Source organism: Tyto alba, unplaced genomic scaffold (genome assembly GCF_018691265.1).
Source record: "Tyto alba isolate M040663 unplaced genomic scaffold, T.alba_DEE_v4.0 Super-Scaffold_28, whole genome shotgun sequence".
NCBI classification, from domain to species: Eukaryota; Metazoa; Chordata; class Aves; order Strigiformes; family Tytonidae; genus Tyto; species Tyto alba.
Genome location: NW_024881302.1, coordinates 18,625,317 through 18,640,243, shown reverse-complemented (window position 1 = coordinate 18,640,243; position 14,927 = coordinate 18,625,317). Strand labels below are relative to the sequence as shown.

The 14,927-nt window shown below is 52.1% G+C and overlaps 1 protein-coding gene across 7 annotated transcripts in view; it reads right to left on the bottom strand.

Moving 5' to 3' along the window:
• LOC116964400 (ankyrin repeat and fibronectin type-III domain-containing protein 1-like) overlaps positions 1-14,927 on the bottom strand; it is a 259,270-nt gene that overhangs the window by 203,221 nt on the left and 41,122 nt on the right. The window contains exon 1 of one of the 7 annotated variants that reach the window (XM_033003972.2): positions 1,149-1,258. The exons of the other annotated variants lie outside the window; for them this stretch is intronic. Coding sequence (XP_032859863.1) covers positions 1,149-1,243 — 95 coding nt within the window. The 5' untranslated portion in view covers positions 1,244-1,258. Of the gene's footprint in view, positions 1-1,148; positions 1,259-14,927 lie in introns of those variants that run through there. 7 annotated transcript variants of the gene reach the window in all.

Genomic DNA, 14,927 nt, shown 5'->3' with positions numbered 1-14,927 from the left:
CACCCCTTAGCCTCCAGCACCACCTACCTAACACAATTTTCCAGCCTGTCACCAAACACCTGCGTGCAAGGAGCAGGAGACACATTTAAAGCAAGCAAGTCTGATCCAGTTAGAGGTCACCTGTGGGCTCCGCTCCCCAGGCTCCAGCACAAAACCCTTCTACAGCAGGTGGCAGATAAAGGGATGCTGCGGACCTGAAGGGAAATCCGACTGCCAAACCTCCCCAAGTCAGGAGCACTTGTCTCTGCATCCTCAGTGCCTGACGCCAGCTGGGTGGAGGAAAAACAAGGACTTAAAAAAAAAAAAAAAAAAAAAAAAAATCTCGCTACAGCCCCACGGAGCAAAGCCGGATTAAGTCAGTGAAGCACGTCCAGGGGAAGGGGTGTCTGAGGGCAGACTGGCAGCCATGCCAAAAGACCCCCGAGGAAAATCAGCATCAACTCAACTGGCAGACCAGCAAGATACCTTCACGTCCCTCTGATCCCTCTGTTGTGGATGCCATGTTAAAAAATAAACAAAAACCCATTCATTGCTATTTCCCTGCTTAGAGCCACCCACTGCAAGCAGCCTGCTTGCAACAAGGGCTGACTATCCACTACCGAAATACTGCTGTGTGCCTTGCCGAGCCCTCCTTCCCTCCTCCCTTAATTTTTTCCTTTTCCTCTAGGCTCTGGTTCAGCTTCCCGCTCCAAATTAAACGCCCAGAGCAGCCGGGTACGCCCCGCAGAGCACGAGCCCCGTGGCCCACGGTCACCCGGGGGGCCGCCTGTCCCTGCCGGCTGCTGGTGACTGAGCAACCCTCACCCTCCCGCTGTTCTTTGGGGGGCGGGGGGGAGGTTAGTGTGTTTGAACCATCTCCACTCCCTGCCTCCCTGCTCCGGGCACTCCCGTTCATCCCAGCAAAACAGCAAACCAGTGTAAACCTGTGCACAAAGCGGGGGGCTGGCGATGCACTGGGGGGGGGGGGGCCCTGCAGCCGTGGGGGCCCTGCCAGCCCCTCCACTGGGTAGCTACGCGGACCCCCAGCACCTTCTCCCTCCCGTTCACGCATCGGGAGGGGACAGCTCGGACTTGCTTCCCTCTTACAGCCAGGGAAAATAAAGCTGTCTACCCGCTGCTCCGCACAGCCGCCCCCCTCCGTCTCCCACCTTCTCCCTCCGATGGGCTCCACCGCTGCCAGGGAGGGGTCCAGGGCGCTTCCTAAAATCGAGTCCTTTGCGGAGAGAGGGCTGAGGCAGAGCATCCGCTCGCTGGCTCTTTCAGGCACAGCGTGAGCCGGTAACACTGTCACCCCTCTTATCTCTCATCGGCTCCCCGTTACCAGTCGCAGTGAAATGCAACACGTCAAAGGAGGTCAGAGGAGCTGGAGGAGAGCAGAGGGGGCTGTCGGGAGGCAGTGGAAAAAGCAGAAAAAGCAGCTGAGGGGGACACCAGACAAGCGGGAGGGAGAAGGGGACAACTGTTGTTTCCCTGCCATAGAGGAAAGGCATAATGCCCGCTCTTTCAGAAGCAGCTGGGTTAAGGACAGCAGTGGTTACCTGGCAGAGGTGATTTTATCTGCTCCTGAGCTATGCAAAGGCAATGGGAAAGGGGCTGGACTGGGAAGCAGGAGGAGTGGAAAGGATGAGCGGGGTTAATTTGAATCCTTCTCTTCTCCTCTTCCTCTGAACCACCTGATGGGAGGGCAGAGGAGCAGCAGTGCTGTCCCTGGGCTCCTCCTTTGGCATTTGCAAAGCTGAATTGTTTGGGGACAAAAGGGCAATTTGGAAGACTGTAGAAAAACCAGCAGGAGGGTAAGACAGTCTGAGGGACACACGCTCCAAGGAGCAAGCCAGCCTTCCCCAACACGCTGCATGGGGGACGCCCCACATTTCTGCAATCCTCTCCCTGACCAGGTAGGTGGGAGCTGCGGCTCTTCACAGGGGATTCAGGCCTCCTGCAAGGCTGTGAAGCTTACTTTGAGCCCAACAGGGCCGGCACTTGGAAAACAAACAGGAGGAAACTGCGTTCATGAAACCCCATGTCTGAGGGGCTAGGGATAGTGGGATTCAAGGTACCAGTGCCTGAAAGCTCAGACAGCTCCATAAACACCTCCATCTGTGATCAAAAAGTGATACTCCGGAGGGGATTGCTGCCCCACAGCCCTCCCCCCACCAGTGCATCCCAGTCCTCTAGACCAGGCTCAACAGGGACCCATCTGGCTGGAAGCACAAGCAGCACCGGGGTAGAAGCAGCACAAGCACCCATAATCTCTACTCTGTGCTTTAGTCTCTGGTTTTCCTCTGGTGACTTGGGGCAAAGGGAAGGTTGTCTCCTTTCCTGCAAGGCAAAGGAACAGCTCTCAGGCCCGTCTCTGTTCAAGGAATTACTTGGTCAGCCCTTCAGGATAGGGCTGTTACACGAGCCTGTCTCCCACGGGAGCTCTGCGCCTTTTATTAAGCAGTGTAGGCAATCTGCTGAGATATTGCTGAAATATCTCTAATTTCACATTAACAATCTGCTGTGGTAGGGTTTGCAGCCATGTACTCACTGATGCGAAAGTCAGCTTCCCACTTCCACTTAATAGCAGAATGAAACACTTCATAAGTGAAATGGTAGTTTAATTTGCAGGAGACATACACTGATTTTTAAGAGGAGCTGTGGAGGAGACTGTTAAAGCAGAAATCAAAATCCATACAGTGCTGGGACTTTCTGTGTTGGGGTAACGCAGAGCGCTGCTGCACGCATCGCCACTGCTGCGCAACCATCACCGAGACATTTGTACAAGCACCTCACACCTTTGTCTGCAGACATTTTGGAGGAAAAAAAACAAGTCATAAACACAACCATGTGGTTGTCTGGGTCAATCTCACACACTCCTCTACGTATGCTTGTTCAGGCCAGAGAGACCAGCATTTCCCATTTCAAAAATCGCCAAACACGGTGAAGGCATCGCAGACATGGGAACCGGATCCAGTCTCAGTTTGCAAACAGCTGTGACAGCTTTTCAGGCAGAAGCTACCTCACAGCAACCTCAAACACTGCAAGTCCTAGGGCTGTCCAGGAGCAGTGGACTGGAAAGCACCTCTGGCAGGTCCCCAGCCTGGACAGCATGGCAAGACAGGCTGGACGGCACAGGAAGGTGGCCCTTGCGCCATCCCTGGGAGCCTCCTCGCAGCCCCCAGTCATTGTGCTCCTGAGCCCTGGGTGAGCAAACCAGATCTTGTTGCATCTTTGTGGCTTTCCCGGGAAGCTTTTTTTCTGATTCCACTTCTCAAGCATGGCTAGGCAGAAGCAGGAAAGGAGGAAAAGGACGCTCTTCAGCGCTGACAGCTCCTCTGTCTGCTCCTACAGCGCCAGAGGACTCCAGCCCTGTTTCCCCAGGGCTTCAGTTTCAGCCCTCCATGCCAAGACCACTCAACACAAGTTAAACACACCCGTTCTCCCAGCCCCTGGCTCCTCCAGGGAGCTGCATCCCCAAGAGCCACTCATCAGCTAATGCAGACATTGCTTTTGGCAGCTCATCCCTTCCCCCGGGACGGCTTAGGCGATGCTCACAAGCACCCGACCTCCCAGTGTCTGGGGGAAGTAGGTCTGGAACTCTGTCTTGAGTTAAGCTGTACCAGGAGTAGCCACCCCATTTCTACAAAAACGGCAACACCTTGGATGTTTTAAGGCTCCCTCTCCACGTAGCCCTTTCCCAGTCTGGCTGATACCTGCAACTGCTGCACCTTTTGAGGTCCTCTAGCAATGTGGAGGATGGAATTCAGCAGGATGTGTAAGTGGGGTCTCAGACAGCAGGTTTGAAATTAAAGCAGTGACAACAGCAGTCCAGCCTAGAAGAGCAGCCAGCCTGGCCAAAGGAGGAGCCAAAGCCTGAGCAGCTGATCAGGGATGGAGCCTGCAGCAGAAGGCAGGTCTACCTGCTCACGCTGAGATGTTCTGTGGCTAGAAGGCAAACTTTCCCAGAGCCACTGCTCAGAGGAAAAAGGACTGTGTTGGTCCTGGTACCCCAGTTCCCATCTGTTGTGGTCAGAGTTCTTCTCCCCCCAGAGGGAAAAACATCTGCTGAGATCCCCAAAACAGAGGGGAAGCATCTTAATCCCCCAGGGAACAGCTATGCCTTTGGGTCAGGTCAGAGAGGATTTCTCATGAGCTGCTTTCTCTTGCCAGCTGGGGAGGAGCCAGCTTCTCCAAGTTACCTGGGAAGTCATCTGAAAGCACCATGGGGACTTCAAAGGTTTTTCTGAGCAGGAATTTTCCAAACTGCTGAAAACAGACATCATCTCCCTGTCAAGTTCTGAGCATTAACCCTTGGAGTTTAGGAAAAAAATTTTCTTCCACCCTGTTTTAAATACACACACAGTGATTGAGCCCCCATTTTTCACAACCAGTTAAACCACTGTACCAGAGTGCCACCAAACTTTGCAGAATAGTTATAAAAAATAAAAAGGGAATACATTATTTCACAGGATGAACAAAACCTGTTATCATCATGTGCACACAAGGAAACATGTTAAATGCAAGTATGAACTGATTTAAGCAATGGATGCACAAGGACTGCTACTAACTTTTAAATGTCCCCAAAGGCCCAAAAAAAGCTCATACACACACCGCTATTAAAACATTACATTGCAAAGTTATACATGAGTTCCAAGGTCCCAAGTCTTTTAGGTCTTTAGGAGGTTAAAATAATTCTGCAAGCATCCTATACGTAGCTGGACCAGAAAACAGTCTCAGGGTGACATGGTGCGTCATGCAGAGATCGTGCAAAATGAAAATATAAAACCCATCAGTGACCCTTTTTTCAAGGGACAAAGGCACAGAAACGGTCACTTACCACTGTCAGCACACCACTGTGCAAGGCACGGCCTACTCAAAAGCTTCCGTTTAAGGAACGAGGTGTGTCAGGCCACCACGGCCCCGGACTGGCCCAAAGCTGCTGCTGTAGCACCCTGGGCACGGGCTGGCCACAGGCTGGACGTTCTCCCCACTCCCACTGCTCCCTCCAGCCCCTCCAGAGGCCCTCGGGCAGCTCGGCCCCTCTCTCCTCTGCTCCCAGCCCCGCCGGAGCACCCCGCACCTCCAGCGGTTGGGTCAAGGGCGACACTCGAAGATGCAGCAACAGGGCTGCTGCGCTTACTGAAAAACAAACGTCAGCCTGGAGTCGCCTCCCGGGAAGCTTGCTGAGCATCGCCCCAGGCATTTTGGTGAAGCCACGGGGTGCTGAGTGCAGCCCTCCTCCTGGAATCAGCCACGGCAGCAGCAGTGCCTAACGCACCCGCGTGCTGTGGTCCCTTCCCAGCATCTGACAAAAATGCTTTGTACAAGCACCTCACACCTTTGTCTGCAGACATTTTGGAGGAAAAAAAGCAAGTCATAAACACAACCATGTGGTTGTCTGGGTCAATCTCACACACTCCTGTACGTATGCTTGTTCAGGCCAGAGAGACCAGCATTTCCCATTTCAAAACTCGCCAAACACGGTGAAGGCATCGCCGTGGCCGGTGCCCACGTGTGTGGCACTGTGCTCCCTTCCTCGCCCTACACGTCGGCTGTACAGAGCTTGCACTTGGCTTCTTGGCTGCTGGTGAAGCCTCAAACCTACCACACCTAAACAACGGGGTGCAGACAGGCTGTGGGTCTGCCTCCCCACAGGAGAGCCAGCAAGCCCACCTCTCTGCCTGCAGGGACCCCGGCCAGGACACACCGGGAGTCCCCCCGCAGCTCCCCCCAGAGCTCGGCCTCCTGGACCATCCTCACAGCTGGTCTCAGTGTGCCCCCACAGCAACACCAACGAGCCCTGGGGAATGGAGGGAACAGAAGAGCATCAAACGGAAGGCACACACACCCCCCTGCTGCTCAAACCAGTTTGGGGTCAGAGAACTTTTCAAAAATACTAATAGTTCCAAATATAACACTTTTTTGGGCTTTCCTACCACCCTTGCAGCGCAAATCAAGCAAATGTGCCTGTGCTATGTCCAGCCACAAGCCTGCAGTGGCACAACAAACTGCAAGCCCTTGCTGTTGCCTACAGTCCTGGAGAAACACAGCCTGAGACTTCTGGAGGCCAACTCCTCAAAACAGCGTAGCCCTGGGACTAACGCACACTTACTGGCAGAGCTCTGAAGCCCTATGGAAGTGCTACATTTTCATACAGCTGTAATAAAAAGCAGAGTATACAAGAGGCTCTATAATTTCAGTCTAACTAGGTGCTTTGCTTTAATTGTCAGTTATATTGCATTACGTACAAATTTCAGTGCCAATACCTAGCATAAACCAGCCACATCAATTTCCTAATTTGCCTGGTGTATCACTGCATTAGAACTCATTTAGCACAATTGCTCTAATTCCAGAAGCAAATCCAGATGTGCTGCCAAAGTTACAGTTAAAATATCCTTGTTCTTGGGAACAGCATCAAATTACATATGGAGAGGCTTCAAAGATACATTGTTTTGTAATTTGGGCCACTCTCCTGTGCACCAACACGGAGAAGGGCAGGCATTAGCCACATTAAAGAGTGAAGACGGACTGTAGCATCCGACATCTGAACGCAGCCCTGGGTGCTGGGAGCCTGGCTGGCGGCACCCTGCTTCCAGATTGCCAAAATCCCTCCTTTTGCCCTGCAAAAACAGGGACCTCTCTACACAGCTCCTTGCCTCGCAGGGTAAAGCGCACAAGGGCCAAACCACTCTCTGGTACAAGTGAGCATTTACGTGAGTTTGCCTCAAAATTTTCCTTCACGGAGAAGCACCCAGGAAACAGAGGTGTAACCCCCCACCACCACAAGAGAGCTGGTTCAGCAGCACGAAGGTAGCCACGGCCCCCACCACAGAGATGCTGGTGCTGATGCAGTCACCCACCCGCAGCAGCTCATCAGCATCTGCCCCTTTTCAGAGCAGCATGGGATGTGCCTGCTCACGAAATCCAATTCCCTTTTTAAACCCCACCCCACCCCCCCCCAGATTGATGGGAATTATCAAATTGTTTCATCCCACTTAAAAAGGTTCTCCCCGCATGCAACACCGTGCCGTTAAATCACAGCGCACACAGGGACAATTACCTCACAAAGCAGGAACATCCCTGGTGCCTGCTCCTTGATGGCAGCACAAAAAACTGACTCAGGCTTGCACGGGAAAGATAAAGGCAGGCAAAAGCAGACAGCAGCAGCCAGCTGAAGGAGTCACAGGGACTTTTATATACTTGCTAAGAGAAAAAGAGAGAAAATTGGTTGGTCCCTTCTAAAAAATTTTTTGTTGAGTTCGAAAGGACTGAAGAAAGTATAAAATGTCAACAGTGGCATGATGGGAGAAAACACAGCAAAAGGAGAAATGAAAGCACAGTAATTTGAGGACATTTGGAGCTGCAGGGCTACCTTACAGGCGAGAGGTGCTGCCTCTGCCATGCCATGCCTGTACATGGTTACCTTGGCTCTGCCCCCCACCACTGCGGGAAATCCACCCAAAACTCACTTGATTCTTTCACACAAAACCCCCAGGTTCTCCCCAGGTGGGAAAAGTGGGGCATGTGCCATCCCAATTCCCACATCCTCAGCCAGCCTGAGAACAGACACAGCTCAGCACACACTAGTTGTTCTTTCTCCCTTAAAAACCAGCCCTGTCAAAACCCTAAGCAAAAATCGGAAAACTCATTAACACGATCAAGAATTTCAGCAAATGGAAAGGAGAATCATTCTTGCGCTTATAACCCAGAAAACTTCATTAGTCTTTAGGAAAAATAATAATCAATATGGAGCGAGCAGTCTCCAGGCCAGGAGAGTCACAGGACGACAATCGATACGGCTGCCTGCGTTCAGAAGCAGCTACTCGTGCCTATCCGGGTCTCTGATGAGGAGCAGCCCCCTCCTACACCTGGCTCCCCGCATACAGTTTCTCTCCCCACCGTCAGATCTATGGGTGTTGTCACAATGCTTTCCTTAGCCAGCACACAACCCCTAAGGCACCTGCACCTCTTTCCCCCTTCCCAAAAGGCACCAGGACTTGCAGTGTTCTGGTCAGAGAGCCCCGAAGAGGCAGAAAAGGGGTGGAAAGGTTGTGCCAACCCGTGGTGCAAAGACATGCCAGCTGCGTGGTTTTCACTTCGTGTTGTACTCTCCCCACTCCTCCTGATCCTGTACGCACCATGGCAGGTTCCCACCCTGCCTCTGCTGCTTCCTTCGCCCCAGCCACTTCGCTTGCAGCTTCCTAAAATGTCTGACTGATGGATACTGCCAGAGCCAAAGGGGGGATGTGGGATGGCCCCTCTGCGGGGCTCACTGGGGCGAGAAGATAGCCCACAGCAGCCACGGGCTGGAGAGGGAGCTGGTGAAAAATGCAATTAACTGCCAGGCAAGGGAGGTCACCTACATACGCACCAGAATGAGCAGGATGCGCCTCTGACCTGCTCCCTTCAAGCACTCCGCGTGGCTTGCTTTGAAGTGAGTTATGGATAAATTCAACAGCCCCGCTGGGAAATTACTCATCCGTGACCTCGAGCTTCCCTCCGACTTGTATCAAGTCCTTCCACTGATCCCAGAGGCACAGCAGCATGGTCCTGAGCCGCTCCACTTCCCAGGGCTTCATAACCCAAACTGGCCCAGACCTTGGTGAACCAACAGCAGACCCAGCCCGGCACCTGGGGGTCTGTGCGGTGGGGAGGCTACCCAGGAGACAGTGCTCAGACCCCATGGGAATTTTCATCCTCCCACTCCCCAAATAAGCACTGCACAACCCTCCAAGGAGCACAGGGCTCTCTAGGGGCCCCACCAAAGGGCACAGTCATCCTCATCAACTGCAGCCCAAGGGTCCAACAACAGGCACCCACACACACCAGGGAAGGACATTTCTACTTCCAACCTTTTCCTCCTCTCCTCTCACCCGGTAATTATCCCATTTCAGCACCAAAATAGAGTCTATTAAAATCTCAGCTTCTTCCCCAAACAATAGATTAACGTAATCCTCTTACGACACAGCTGGCTGTGCCTGTTGCAGTCCATGATTGCAAACTTTCAAGCCCGGAGTCAAATTTTAACTTTTCATGTCAAAACTGTGAACCGCACAATCATCAGATAGACGGGGATGTTGGATTTACTCAGCATAAGACTTTCCATTTAAATTAAGCTGAAAGATTTCCCCCAGGTTATAGCAATTTAATTAAAACAAAGTAAAAACAAATCTCTAAAACTTCCAAAATGCTAGTTGTAAAATTAAAACCTCTAGGACTGCCAAACAGAGTACAGAAGCCAAATAACACCCAAGGGTAAACAAATACTTTGACTTATTTCAGTAAAATAAAAAGACTGACAAACCAGATCACGTCGTATCCTTCACAATATAAGCAAAAATATTTAAAGCCCCCATTGGGCAGAACAAAAACAATTACATAGATGGTCAATGCCACCAAAATGAGAACTTGCATATCAAGACTCCTCACCTGAGATGATCTCCACTGCCATACAGCTCCAAGTCATTGCTTTCCCCGCTCAGATCCTCACCATACAGTTGGTAGTGAAAAACCTCTAATCAATTTGCTCCTTAGGGGACAGACATCAGCTCTCTAAGCCCTGGGACCTCGGTGATTCCTGCAGTCCCTGGGAGTTGGTGGGATTAACTGTGGCCCCGTGGGGCAGCTGCACACTGGGTTACCGGGAAGTCCCGCATCTTCCAGCACGCGCCGCTGCCCTGCACATCAGTCTGCACGGGCCCCAAGGAACCTCACTGCTTCCAGACCTCCCTGCCACACACGCTTGTTACGCTTATGTTGTGAACGTGTGGTCCAAGCCCAGAACTGCAACCTTGTACGGTGTGACCAAGGTTTCTACCGCTGGGGAAAAACGATGAAGAGAAGGAAGGAGACCCTGCCAGCATCCTGCACCCTCTGCCCAAATCAGCTCTTCCCAGCTGATGATCTACTCCGACCTTCACCTTGCTGCTGCCCCCAGAGGATGCTGCCACGCTGCTGGCTGGCAGAGGGAAGGAAAACCCACGGACTGGGCTGTGGGACAGACATCTGTGTCACACTGGGGGGTGTGCTGTCCCAGTCACTCACCTTTGGGGCAGAAAACTCGAAACACCATCAGCAGGAACGTGCCACACAGCCCCAGGATGAGTCAGATGAGCTGAGCTGATATGAACCAAAAACCAACCTGGTCCACCCACGCTCCCTCAGCGCTCAGTAATGGAGCGAGCTGACTCACCCCACGGCCAGGCAACCACTGGACCTGACACAAGGGCGGTGGAGGGAGGTGGCTTGGCCCAGGGACATGGGGGTCCAGACGATGCGTAATGTGAAGCTGTGCCCTAAGGAGCTGGGGGGGAACACCACACCAGCCCTTGAAATGTCCTAGGATCCTGCCAGAGCCTGGACCACACAAAAAAAAAAGGCAGCATAACTACAGGGCGACTGGAGAATGAAGACTTAAGTGCTAACTTGCCACAAGGTTTAGCCAAGGGTCTTTCTGCCAGTCAGTGTCAAGGATCCACTGGATTTCTACCATAATTCCACACCTTCCCCCAAAGAGTCTGTAAGGCAACACCTTTCACAAAGACCCCCACTGGGGTCTGTCAAGTTGTGCTCCGACACAGGGGTGCACTGCCTGCAGCGTGGAGGAAGAAGGGCCAGTACCACAGCCACACTTCACAGCAAAGGCCCCCCAAACCACCAAGCCCACGATCAACATGGTAAGAAAAATAACAGCACGTGCTCTGCACAGCCACTGCTTTTGCTTGGAAGATTTGGAAACTGAAACTTCTTCACCAGTTACCAGCCACCACGGGAGAGGAGATGGCGAAGGACAAGGTACTGAGGTCATTGGTTCTTCATGTCAAATACCTCAAAACCAGCATCATAAGGGCGTCCAACAGAACAGGCTACTTAGCACATCTCCTGCATGTACTACTGCTGCGCATCCGCATATACACACACGCAGGTTGTGTAAAACAAAACGTCAAGCAGCCCTGAAAGCAGCACATCCCTTAACACCCCAAAGAGCACAAAAAAAAAAAAAAAAGCTTGACCATACACCACAGAGGTTTGTTCATCACATTTCTGTGAACCTTATCTCAGCCACGATGTGCACCTCTGCACAAGCAGAGACACCCCCAGCACCATCACTCCTCAGCGCACAGGGCAGGGCACAGCACCATGTTACCTGCGGGGTCGAGCGGCTTCACTGTCCCATGCAGCAACCTGGATGGCTCTGCCGGCACCTCTGGCACAGCCTCCCAAACACTGACGAGCCCCAACCGACACGTCTGCTTCACCCTGGGTAGGGCTGCGGGATCTCTCATCGCCCGATGCTTGCGAAAGCAATAGGTGGGAGTCACAGGGAGCATCATGACAGCACAACAACAAACCCAGGCTCTCTGCTCCCTTCTCAGCTCCAAGTCCCCCACCCTCAGACATCACAAAACTACAGGTGAACTAACTGGGACAGAGACCAGTCTTTTAGCCATGCACCCCAGGAAACTGCCCCAGACGTCATCACAGCTGGGCTACCAGAGGCAGGCAGAGCTCAGTGGAGCAGCTCAGCCTTGTGCAATCCCCAAATGATTAAAAATTGGGATATTCCCCCTCCCACGGGCCTGGAGGCAAAACAAAGGGTGCTGCTTTCCCCCTCTCAGGAGGGGCTCAAGAAAGTCTCTTGGGCTGCTTCTCTACTGCATGGTTAGAGCAGGCCCCAGCAGCTCCCCATCAGTGTGATGGGTTGCCCCTGCTTTGGGGGCACGGAAGAGGCTTCCCCAGCTGTGACACCTCATCAGGGAAAGAGGGAAAACAAGAAAAAGAAGGAAGAAAGGAAGATTGCATCTTACTCCACGCTGTCCCTGTACTGGATGACTCTGCTTTGGTCCCCAGCTCGCTAGCAGCAGCTCTCTGCACTCTGGACCAACCCTTTTGTCACACCATGGCCGCATCCACTGTCGGACCTTCAAACCCACCTCAGCCCCCACTTCCAGTGAAGAAGAAAGCGCCTCTGTGAGCCCCCAACCTGCTACCCACAAATGTGCCAGCTGGTACCCGGGGCACTCCCTCACTCCCCAAACCCCCAAAAGAAATTCTGGAAAAAGAAGTCACAGCCCCACCAAAATCAGGACGCCTCATCATTCTTTTCAGAGTCTTCCTAAAGCACCTGGAGTCTAACCTCAGCAGCCCTTTGCCAACACATGAACCTGCAAAAACTGAACCTGGGTAGGCACAGCTTAAAAGCAAAAGTTGATGGGTTTCCGTAGCGCAGTGTGGCCTCAACATGGCTCATCCTCACTGGTCCCACGAGAGAGCTCTGCCCTTGGCTCGGGTCCAGGCCAGCATTCCCACAGGACACCCTGCACACTATCTTCGGGATGCTCAGCAAACACCTGGGGTTTCTTTGCATCAGCTGCTGCAGATCACAGACTGAGCAGGGCCACACAGAGGGGGCAACCAGCATCCGCAACGGCCACCGGCCATCCCGTGTTGCTCTGCAGCATTCAAGCTGCAAGAAACAATCTGGTACTTATTCACTCTAATATCCTCAGGCTCTGCCCAAGCTGGGTGATGTTTTTTACGCAGCTGTGCCTTTCCAGCCATTCACCTTCCAAATAAAGTCTTGGTTTTCCTCCATCTGCAGTGAAACATGTACTTGGCTCTGCTACAGGGGCCATGGCTGGACCAGGCACCACAGCAGTACATGGCAATCCACGCCCTGGGCCTCCTTGCTGGCAACAGAGTTGGCCACAGTATGGGACGGGGCTGAAGAGGTCAAGGGAGTTGGTTTTTTGCTCGGTGCTTGCAGCAAGATGTTCCACCAGCTGCTGCTGTGAAAGGTCTCCCTGCCTGGCTGGGCAGGTTTTGGCAATGCTGCACATAGATCCACGGGGTGACCAGGCAGGAATGTCACTGAGCAGGGCCGGCTTCCTGGTCCCCACGCCCACAGGTTAAAGCAGTAATGATGCACCAGGAAAGGATCCTCTCACCCTGCAGGAGGAACAGTCACCAAGCCAGCACGACTCACGTCCTCCCCACCGTGCTGCAAATGCCTTGGGATCTCTCCTGCCACCCCCAGGGATGCAGAGCAGGGACTCCACATATGCGTTTGAGAAGAAGAAAAATAAAATTAAAAAAAAAAAAAAAAAATCAGGTAACATCCTTACACACGTGCAAGAAAACACATTTTAAAAGGTCACTCTGCATCTAGTGCACGGAGCAGGAAAAATTTAGAATGAGCAGTGAAGTTGGGAAGTGCCAGGGGACATCAAATAGGCCACGTTTTCACTGCACACATTTCCTGACAGGTCAATATTGGCCAAGATACATGGGGATGTGAGCTGAGATCAGAGCAGCCAGACCTGTGAAAGCCTCATGGATGAATGAACTTGTAACAGCACAAGAAGCCCCACAGGGCTCAGGAATAAGATTAACCGATAATAAGGCAGCTCTGGCAATTTAAGCAGCTTTCTCTTTACAGTCACTTCATCAGCCCAGAGGACTGGAGTGTCAATGTCTATGCCAAGCACCACTGGTAGAGCTGATCTGCTGCATCGGGTACCACTGCGTGTGAGATTTGGTCACGGCCCAAATCTCTTCAGATCACCTCAGTGGGCAGTGAGTTCAGCCCTGGAGCAGAATAAGAGATGGGGCTCTACTGGCCCCGGACTAGGTCTTGGCATCCCGAGAGCCCAGCCATATAAGCACACAGAGATGCTGAGAACTAAGATCTATTTCAAGGCATCAAGATGGAAATAAAGGCAGATAACAAGAAAATAAAAAATAAATAAAATGAAGATGCAAACCATCTTCTTCATCAACAGGCACGCCTCATGCAGAACTACAGAAGCTAAGTGCAAGTCCAGGCTTAATGTACCTTCATCCAGCCTCCCAAGTCTGAAGATATCCCAGCCACGTTCAACCCCCTCTTCTCAGGTAAACTGCATCCTGTGGCTGAACTCTGCCCAATTTGCAGCTGTGCCTTTGTTATCTGCCTACTATTTGCAGAGGAACAGAAGGGGAGATTATACCATATTAAGATACATCCCAGGCACTAGCTTCAGGTCTTTGATTTACTCTTTTACAGGTCACTGTCTCTGTAAATGTAAGTCAAAGGCAATTGCTAGCACAGTCAACAGCTGCACTTGGTGGTTGAGCATGAAAAACGAACAAGGCTTTCCTCCCAAATTACTCCTGCCTTGCAGAGAAGGCTGTGAGGACAGAAAGCAGGGGAAAGGAAGGAAGAAAAGGTCAGAGCAAGCAAGAGCATGCAGCTGAAAGCCAACTGAAAGTCAATTCAGTGTAAGTAGGATGGGGCAGTGGGAGCTGGATCAGCACAGCCCTCTCCCTCCCCTGCCCAGGGAGCAGTGCAGGCAGCATCAGGGTCAGCAATGCACCAACTGATTTTCAAAAGACCTTTTATTAAAAAAACTATCCAAAATGACAGTCAGCAACCCTGAAACTCTTAAGAAAATGGGGCAAGCAGGGATTTTTGAGGATGGGAAGACAAGAAATCCAAGGCAGAAGTGACCTGCTGGCACAGGGTTGTTGGTAGCAGCCCTGCAACACCACATTTCAATTCCTACGCAGTTTATTTCACACCGCACAGGCCCCAGCTGATGAGACCCAAGTACACACAGTACAAAGGGGAACCTGCCTTCCCCGGCACACAGTGGATGTGGCATTACAGCAAAGGACAGGGAGAAAGCAGAGGAGCAACGCAGCCCTTTGCCACCCCAGCTTCCCTCCAAAGGCTCTGACTGCACCAGCTCCAGCTACTCCAAAGGGTAAAGCCCCTGGGGTAGCATTAGGGCTGTGTAAGAGATCAATAGCAAATGCATAGAGTCTGAGTGTCCTCCCTTAGCAGCTTGCTGGATTAAAGATTTAATGCAATGTGTCCCTCTGGAAGAAATTACACAGGCTATTAAGAAAGATGTGCCTCTCATCTGATGAAATCCAGCAATCATTGCAGCAATACTTGCAAACTA